The sequence below is a fragment of the Mus caroli genome, chromosome 6 (genome assembly GCF_900094665.2).
Source record: "Mus caroli chromosome 6, CAROLI_EIJ_v1.1, whole genome shotgun sequence".
Taxonomy (NCBI): Eukaryota; Metazoa; Chordata; class Mammalia; order Rodentia; family Muridae; genus Mus; species Mus caroli.
In genome coordinates, this window is record NC_034575.1 from 35,172,551 (window position 1) to 35,182,339 (window position 9,789).

General features: G+C 43.4%; 1 protein-coding gene across 1 annotated transcript; it reads left to right on the forward strand.

Moving 5' to 3' along the window:
- Positions 1–5,974: 5,974 nt before the first annotated feature.
- LOC110297053 (olfactory receptor 9A4) lies at positions 5,975–7,022 on the forward strand. The gene has a single exon (XM_021165846.1). The coding sequence runs from the start codon at positions 6,000–6,002 to the stop codon at positions 6,942–6,944; it is 945 nt and encodes a 314-aa protein (XP_021021505.1). The 5' UTR covers positions 5,975–5,999; the 3' UTR covers positions 6,945–7,022.
- The last annotated feature ends 2,767 nt before the right edge of the window (positions 7,023–9,789 follow it).

The window sequence follows — 9,789 nt, forward strand, 5'->3', positions numbered from 1 at the left end:
AGGTCCCGCGTGATTGGACTGGAGCAGAAGCTGTGTTCCACTCACCATAAGTCTCAAAATCCTGTGGCGGGGGTATTGGGTAGCTGGCGGGTGTCAGCTGACCCTGCGCCCTAGCTACCCCGGTGCTGTTCTTGCATTTGTTTTCATCCACTGCTGAATGAAGCCTCTCAGGACACAGTTATGCTAGGCTCCTGTCTTCAGGCATAGCTAAATATCATTAAAAGTCTCAGGGGTTGGCTTTCTCATGGAATGAGTCTCAAGTTGGGCCAGTCATTGGTTGGCTATTCTTTCCCTCTTTTCTCCATCTTCATCCCTGTGCTTCTTGTAGGCAGGACAAATTTTGGGTTGAAGATTTTTATGGGTGGGTTGGTGTCTCCTTCCCACCACAGGAAGTCCTGACTAGCTACAGGATGTAGCCTCATCAGGATCCATATCCTCTGTTGCTAGGAGTCTCAGGTCCAGTCACCCCCAAAGACTCCTGGGAGTTTTTCTCCAAGTACCAGATCTGCCCCCTGATTTCTGTTCTCTCTCCTAGCCCTCACCTCCCCATACCTGATCTCCACCCTTTCCCCCTCAAAGCCCCCTGTCCCTCCCAGTTTCCTCCCTTCATCTACTCCAGATGTCTATTTTAAAATTTCCTCTTTTGAGTGAGACTCACTAATCTTCCTTCAGACCCTCTTTATTACATAGCTTCTTTGTATCTATAGCTTATAGTGAGGTTATCCTGTCCTTTGTGGTTAATAAGTGACTATATACAGTGTGTGTCTTCCTGAGTCTGAATAACCTCATTTGGGATGATATTTTTTCCAGTTCTGTCCATTTGCTTGGAGACTTCATGATGTCCTTGTTTTTATTTTTCCATTTATTTGTCTGTCTATCTATCTATCTATCTATCTATCTATCTATCTATCTATCTATCTATCCATCCATCCATCTTGGTCATTCCCTCATACAGTCCCTCCCCCACCCCCCATTCCTTTCTCCTCTGTCAGGGTGGAAACTCCCCTGGGTATTCCCCTGCCCACGCCCCTAACCCTGACCCTGGAGCATCAAGTCTCTGTAAAGCTAGGCACATTCTTTCCCATTGTGGCCAGACAAAATAGCTCCAGTTAAGGGTATATGATCCACAGGCAGGCAACAGTTTTAAAGATAACCCCTGCTACAGTTGTTGGGGGGTACACATGAAAACTGAGCTGCACTTTTGCTACATACATGGGGGGCCTAGGTCCAACCCATGCATGCTCTTTGTTTAGTGGTTCAGTCTCTGTGAACCCCCAAGGGTCAAGGCTAGTTGACTTTGTTGGTCTTCCTGTAGAGTTCCTATCCCCTCTGGGACCTTCAGTCCTTCCCCCAACTCTTTTATTAGACTCCCTGAGCTCCAGCCAGTATTTGGCTGTGGGTCTCTGCATTTGTTTCAGTCAGTTACTGGGTGGAAACTCTTAGAGAACAGTTATGCTACACTCCTGTCTAAAAGCAAAACCGAGTATCATTAATAGTGTCAGGGGTTGGTGTTTGCCAATAGGATGGATCTCAAGCTGGGTCAGTTACTTGTTGGCCATTCCCTTAGTCTCTGCTCCATCTTTGTCCCTGTATTTCTTGTAGACAGGACAGATTTTGTGTCAAAAGTTTTGTGAGTTGTTTGGTGTCCTTATCATTTTATTGGGACCCTGTCTGGCTAAAGGAAGTGGGCCACTTCAGATTCTATATCCCCAACTGCTAGGAATCTCACCTAAAGTCACCCCCATAGACTACTGGGAGCCTCCCCCATCCTGGAACATCTTAAAGATGTCCCCAGCCCCACAACCTCACCAGCTCCCAATTCCATGCATTTTCCTGGCCTTCTTTCCCGTGTCTCACCATACCCAATCCTGAAATCCCCCACACCCCCTTCCAATCTCCTCTCCCACCTAGTTCCTTCCATCCATCTGCTTATTATGACTATTTTATTCCCCCTTCTAATTGAGATCAAAGCATCCTTGCTTGGGCCTTCCTTCTTATTTAATTTCTTTGGGTCTGTGGAGTGTAGCTTGGGCATCCTGTACTTTTTGGCTAAAATCCACTTAACAGTGAGTACATACCATGCATGAATTTTTGGGGTCTAAGTTGTCTCACTCAGGATGATATTTTCTATTTTCATCCATTTGCCTGCAAAAATTCATGATGTCCTTGTTTTTAATAGCTGACTAGCATTTTGTTACATAAATGAACCACATTTTATGTATCTATTCTTTGGTTAAGGGACACCTGGGTTGTTTCCAGCTTCCGGCTATTATGAATAAAGCTGCTATGAACATAGTTGAATAAATGTCTTTGTGAGGTGGTGGAGCATCTTTTGGGTAGATGTCCAGGAGTGGTATAGCTGGGTCTTCAGATCAAACTATTTCCAGTTTTCTGGTTTGATGGTGTCTTGAGTTCGTTATATATTTTGGATGTAGGTTTGATGAGCATATTTTCCTGTGTTTCTTTAAAGGATTTATTCATTTCCTCTTTAAAGTCTTCTATCATCTTTGTAAGATTGGATTTAATGTTATTTTCTAGTACTTCGCTGTGTTAGAATATCCAGGGCTTTTTGTAGTAAGAAAGATAGCTGAACTCTGGTGGTGCCATATTGTCTTGGCTCTTGTTTATTGTGTTCTTATGCTGGCCTTTAGCCATCTTGTTGTCCTTGGTGTTTGTAGGCCTTGTAGTGCTTGCTGGCAGCAGGCCCTCTGGTAGTCCCTACTGGCAGCAGGCCTGTGGGATTCAGGAAGATCTGTGGTCTGGGTAATGGAGGGCACAGGAGACAGGGCAGAGCTTTCTGCTTGATCAATACAATTTTGTTTTAAAACTATAATCTACACTAGTTACTTGAAAAAAAAAGGGTATATGTTTCACAAAATATAAAAACAAAGATTACTGTGTGTGTGTGTGTCTATGTGTGTGTGTGTGTGTGTGGCATATGCATGCATTGATTTGGATGTGCTCATTTATGCCTGTGCATATAGAGGTGAGAGATTAGCATTGTGTATCTTCTTCTGGTATCCATCTTAATTTTTTTAAAGACAGACTCTTTCACTGTGCCTGGAGCATACTGGCTAGATTGGCTGGCTAGCAAGCTCAAGAGTCCTCTGGTTCTGGGATGATAGACTCAGACTACAAATCACATCCTTTTTACCTGGGTTGTAAGGCTCTGAGCTCAGGTTCTCATGGTTGTGCAATGAGCGCTTTCCTCATGAGCTACCTCCCAGTCCTAAAAGTAATATTTTAAATGTAATTTTTTCATTTACCCAGCATTTGAGACGTGGTCATTTTTATATAATATTTTCTGTCACTTCCAAATACTATTTCTTTATATTTTACTCCTTAATTCAGGCAGGTAGGCATAGCATGAGAAGACTCACAAATTGCATGGCTGAGCTGAGTGACCTCCATTGGAAAGTGTGTATGCTGGAGAGACTCAGTGATCTCTGACACTAACAGAGTATGATGCTTAAATAGGGGGGCAGTTCTCTCCCATTTGTTTTTTCTTACCATAATGCACACAACTTCAGGTATAGTATATCTGACGGGAGATGGGGATCAGCTGGGAAAGTGGGTTTCTAACATGGAGACACAGAGACAAGTCTTGGCAGTTCATTTTGTGATTATGGGTTTTGATATTCCTATAGGAGCTCATAGCGAGAGCACCAGCCTGGTGTGGCTGAGGGTCTGTTGGACTAAACTGCATCAATGATAGGTGCAGATCTGATGAGGAGGCTGCCACTTCCCATCCTTGGTTGTATGCTCATAACTTAGAGCCTGAGAGAAACTAACCTGGGGATTCAGAAGTTCCTGATGAGGAAAGCTTCAAGTTTCCTGACTAAATGACTTTTCAGGCTTCCAGAAGTTGATTAGCCTCCAGAGAGAAGGATGAAAGTTCTGTTCAGCTTTTCTTTGCCAGTATCCCTTGTGTATCTTTGAACTTGTAGAAATTGTACCTTAGTGGATAGCTAACTTTCCTTGGGGGCAGATATAGGAAAGATAGAAGGAAACAGAGAATATAAGAGAAGGAGACAAGTGAACTTTCCATAACAACATGATTGCTGGATGTTTGCTTAAGCTTCACTGTGCATGGACAGTGTTCTTCCTTATGAATGGGAAAAGGAGCCGCTGGTTCTGCCTTTTTGCCTTCCGTCTGGACTAGCCAGGAGATTGTCAGTGTGGGTAATCCCTGGAAAGGCAGTGAATTTTCTAATTGAGTCCCTTGTCTGGAGTTGTCTGCCAGGGGCTCCTGCCTGTGAGCTACAGAACAGTAAAGCACCATCATGGAAATGCTTGGCTTGTCACCTTCTAAGGACACAGATACACTGAAGAGAAACTGAGGAGCTGTACAAAGGGTGAGTCTGGAGTCACACATCTTCCTCCTTTGCAGAGAAATATCTATCTGTCTCTGTGCAGGGTTGGTACAAAGTGCTGCCTTGTTCCCAAATCCCACCTCTCTCTTCTCCCCATTCTCTAACCTCCCACCATTCTGTAGAGGTCTATAACTGGAAGATCTACAAAATCATGCCATTCTCTCTATACCGCCTCATGTCCTCACCTCTATTTGTTGGCATACTCATTAAAAAAACCACCAAGTTCATGTGGCATCATATTCTTTTTTGACATGGGCAATACAAGTGAGAGACAGTATAGGAAGGATAAGCTGGGAAAGTGTTAATTAAATGTGGGGTTCTGAGGCCATACTTGTAAGCAAGCAAACATGATTTGATGGTAGATCTTACCACTAAGAGCAGTGATAAGGAAAGTACAGCCTAGTGGAGGGTAGCAGAGGTGTGCTGTGCTGCTTTCAAGAAAATGGGGTTTCTCTAAATGAAAGGCTGGGAGCAACAGACATTTGTGCAAAGATCTGAATGAGGTGAGAGAAGGAACCTAGGCTACCCATTGGTGCATTCTGGTGTTTTTTTACCCCCGCCTCGGGACTGTGGAGGAAACAGGCAGTCACAGTAGAGTTGAGGTGCCATATTTGAAGCTGTTTGGTGGGACTGAGAGTCAGTGGTGGGTTAGACTCGTACACTAGTCATCTGAGGTCCTATCTCTCATGGAAAATAGAGCTTGAGACCCAAAGGGGAGGGAGGAGATGCTCTCTCTGCTCCAGTTATTTTCTTGCCTTCTGGTCCCAGGTGAAGGCTTCTCATAACAGATGGAAATTGAAGATTAAAGTTTGACCGCCCTCACTCAGTCTGACCTCTTCCTTGCTTGCTTGCAGAAAACTTACTCAGTAAGGTAAGAGGTGAGGATACCTTTCATTATATGAAAAAAGAAAAAAACAAAACTGGAGTTCAGGGAGCAATCCCAGAGTCAGAGGAAGATATCATACTTTCTTTCAGAAAAAGCCACGTCTTATGACAGTATCCTGTGTAGACTCTACTTCCCAGCCACACCCCATAACTGATCCGTATTGCAGAGGTGGAAACTTTCAAATGAACACAACGGAAATAGAGCCTGTGTTTGGAGGATATAAAGGATACGAAGAACCCGTCTAAGTCAGATTGACCAGTACTTAAAATCACTGAAGTGCAGCAGGCATTTGTAAGATTGGGACCCAATTGCAGGCAAGAGGTACTATCACTGAGCAGACCGTGATCAGGGAAGTAATGTGGTGACAACTGATCACAGCAGAATGTAGGAGGATTTCTATCATGTTGAGAGACAAAGGTTACAGTGGGTGAGTTCCCTATTTATGATGTAAGTGTTGTGGTATTGATGATTAGCACCTATCCATTTGAGCCTGCACATTTTTATTATATATTCACATATACTTGAATATATGAATTCATACATATGGGATTCCTTAAACATTTAACAACAACTTTGGATAGAAATAATAGCCATGCTGTGGAGTTAAGGACTGCCAGGGGATGGTTTTTTGTTTTTTTTGTTTTTGAATCTGGTAATATCTTCAATAATTCTGAGGTGAGAAATATTGTCTTCTCTCTTTTGCTCTCTAGGTTTCACAAGGAACAAGGACTCAGAACTAAATGTTGGGGAATCACACTAGTGCCACTGAATTTTATCTTGTTGGTTTTCCTGGCTCTGAAAACCTACGCCACGTCCTTTTTGCTATCTTCTGCTTTTTTTACTTAGTGACCTTAGTGGGAAACACGGTCATCATTGTGATCGTGTGTGTTGATAAACGTCTGCAGTCCCCCATGTATTTCTTCCTTGTTCACCTCTCCATCCTGGAGATCCTGGTTACAACCGTTATTGTGCCTGTGATGCTCTCGGGGCTGCTGCTCCCTGGAATGCAAAGTATATCTTTGGCTGGGTGTGTTGCCCAACTTTTTCTGCACCTTGCTCTGGGGACCACGGAGTTTTCTTTGCTTGGAGCAATGGCCGTGGATCGTTATGTAGCTGTCTGCAACCCTTTGAGGTACAGTGTCATCATGAACAGTCACACCTGCAACTCTGTGGTAATTGTGTCATGGGTATTCGGGTTCCTTTTTCAAATCTGGCCAGTTTATGCCACATTTCACCTTAACTACTGCAAATCAAATGTGGTGGATAATTTCTTCTGTGACCGAGGGCAGTTGCTCAAATTATCCTGCAATAATACTATTTTCATAGAGTTTATCCTTTTTCTAATGGCAGTCTTTGTTCTTTTTGGTTCTCTGATCCCCACAATTGTCTCCTACACCTATATCATTGCCACCATCCTCAAGATCCCCTCAGCTTCTGGCAGGAGGAAAGCCTTCTCCACCTGTGCCTCCCACTTCACCTGCGTCATCATTGGCTACGGCTGCTGCTTGTTCCTCTATGTGAAACCCAAGCAGACGCAGGCAGCGGACTACAATAGGGTGGTTTCCTTGATGATTTCGATCGTAACTCCTTTCCTCAAGCCTTTCATCTTCACACTCCGTAATGACAAAGTCATAGAAGCCCTTCGGGATGGAGTGAAACGCTGCTACCACTTATTCAAGAGCTAGTCTTATCCTGAGGTATCTACATGGCCAAACACAAGTTACAAATCCTGGAATAATCTGAGAAGACCATCTCTGAGGTGCACCACAATCACCATCATTATCAAATAATCTGTGTTCAAAGACTAAATTGTGGTCACATTTTTTTTTTATTATATTATCAGATTCTCCCCCTCCCCCATCCACCCAACTTCATATTCTTTTTCTCTTAAAAACAAAACAAAACAAAACAAAACAACAACAACAAAAATCTACTAAAAACCACCATGTCTTATCTGTGCTGATTATCTACTCCTGAGCTTAGTGCCTGCTGTGGAGTGTGTTTGATACACCAAGTGTCACTCCACTGAAGAAAATCAATCTTCCTCTCCCAGAAGCTATCAGTTGCAAATAGCTTCTTGGCTAAGAGTGGGATTTTGTGTTCACTTCCTATGACTTTGTGCTGGTATTTCATATTCTGGCCTGAACTTGTATAGGTCTTCTGCATCCTGCCATAGTCCTGAGTTCATCTGTGTATCTGTCCTGTTTTTCTTTATGGGAAATTTAAAAACCACACAGGAGGGCATACTATAGAAATTGTTGACAAGGCTGTTCCATTGTTAAGGGGGAAGGTTTTTATTTTGAAAGAGAGAGAGAGAGAGAGAGAAAGAGAAAGAGAAAGAGAGAGAATGTGTATCCAGAGGTATCTGGTTGGGTTCAGAGCAGAGAGAAAAGGAAACAGACAGGGTATGGCCGGGGCTAGAGAAGTAGGAGAACATAGGGGATATAACAGGAGATGGAGAATTGAGCATAACAATAGAGAGAATAGTGAGAACAGCAAGGGAGTAAGATGATGGCCACAGATAAAGTGTGTGGGGTAGGGAATCATGTGGAGTATGAGAAGGATGAGTGTGCTCAGGTGAGCGGGAAGACCAGTGCAGGCTTTGAAACGCACAGGTACTTGTTAGTAGGGACTGAGGGAATCTGGAGGCCAGCATGGGTACTATATACAAGCCATATATATATATCCCTTTTGCCAGAGGTCAGGGAAATGACTCCTTCAGGCAGAATGGGAATCAGTTTACAAGTTCCTGAGGAATGCTGCCGTTTATCTAGACACCAGAAATCCTTGCATAGTCCAGCATGAGCTCACTCCTAGACAGATGGACTACCTGAGACCTAGCAATCACTTCCCTAATTGGAGAGCTTTCTTGAGGTGTTAGAGAAAGAGGTGGGGAATTATCACCCAGATAAGAGCTGCATGATCACCCAGATCCTACTGTTGCCACAAAGGAGTTGGGTGACGGAGATAGAATGAGAAGAGGGCTGGGCTTCCCATCACCCCGGACTAAGGGGCGCAGTGCGCAGGGCTGAAGAGGAGGCCGCCTCTGTTCCTCTCTGGGATGCTCAGTCCTCATTTTCTCCAGGTCTGAAATGCCTCCTTTGCTTCTGTTCTTCTTCATTTTTTCTCATCTTCTTCTGCGGTGCTTCCCCATTTATCTCTGAGTTCCTCTTTTGGTGGTTCCAGTTCTACAGTGTACTCCTGGGTTCTCATTTTTCCCTTACTCAAAATAATCAAAAGTTTTCCATTCAGTTGTCCAGCTGTCTCCAGTGTTGCTCTCATGCCCAACTTCCCTCTTTCCTGCCAGCTCCACCCTGCTCCTAGTCACTGTTTCCATTTCTTTGATCTTGGCTACTTTGTGAAGTGATCCGTTATAACATTTTTAAAAGCGACGAATTGATGCTGTGTGGGATGTCCACAGGGAGCTGTTTAAACTACATTTTATCCATGCAATGAACTGTTAAGAAGCTGCTGGAACAATGATGTTCTTTCTGCAATGGCTAGAAATGTTATAAGCTCTTTATCCTTAAGCAAGAAGAGCAGAGCAGACAGAATGTAAGTGGCTGCACAGTCACAGCCGCTGTGGGTGGCAACATAAGAGGGAAGTGGTAACTAGTTGTCCTGAAATTATGGCAGGGAAGTGGGTATGAAGGAAGAAAAGACTTGGTACTGTGCACCTTTCAATATTCTTTTTATTTCTGCAAACATATACTAATTTATACTATAAGTTATAAATAAAATTTCCTGTACAAAATAAAATAATTGAATCTCTTCTTTTTCTTAAAGGGTATACAAAGTCAAACTCCTATTCAATTTTAATTTCAGGCCACAGGCCCGAGATCTTCAGACCACACACATTTGCCCAAGTAAAGAGAGGTTTTGTGAAGTAGTCCTGACGTTAAATCATGGTATTTTTGGGAACAGTTTTGGATGCATACTGTAATCCTAGTCCTTAGGAGGCAGAGGGAAGAGGATTGTAAACCCAAAGCTATGCTGAGTTGCACATTGATTTCTAGACTGGTGTCAACTATGTAGCAATAGCCTATCTTAAAACAAAGGAGTTAAAAAGAGGGCATTAATCTATTTTATAATGTTCTTTTTTTATTATTTATTTTTTATTATTTGGTATTTATTCCATTTACATTTCCAATGCTATCCCAAAAGTCCCCCACACCCTCCCACACCCACTCCTTCACCCACCCACTCCCACTTCTTGGCCCTGGAGTTCCCCTGTACTGGGGCATATAAAGTTTGCATGTCCAATGGGCCTCTCTTTTGAGTGATGGCTGACTAAGCCATCTTTTGATACATATGCAGCTAGAGTCAAGAGCTTCGGGGTACTGGTTAGTTCATGATGTTGTTCCACCTATAGGGTTGCAGATCCCCCCAGCTCCTTGGGTACTTTCTCTAGCTCCTTCATTGGGGGCCCTGTGATCCATCCAATAGCTGACTGTGCGCATCCACTTCTGTGTTGGGCCCTGGCATAATCTCACAAGAGACAGCTATATCAGGGTCCTTTCAGCAAAATCT

What these genes read in the sequence shown, in the direction of transcription:
- LOC110297053 (XM_021165846.1), top strand. Translation starts at nt 6,000, where the DNA reads ATGTTGGGGAATCACACTAGTGCCACTGAATTTTATCTTGTTGGTTTT.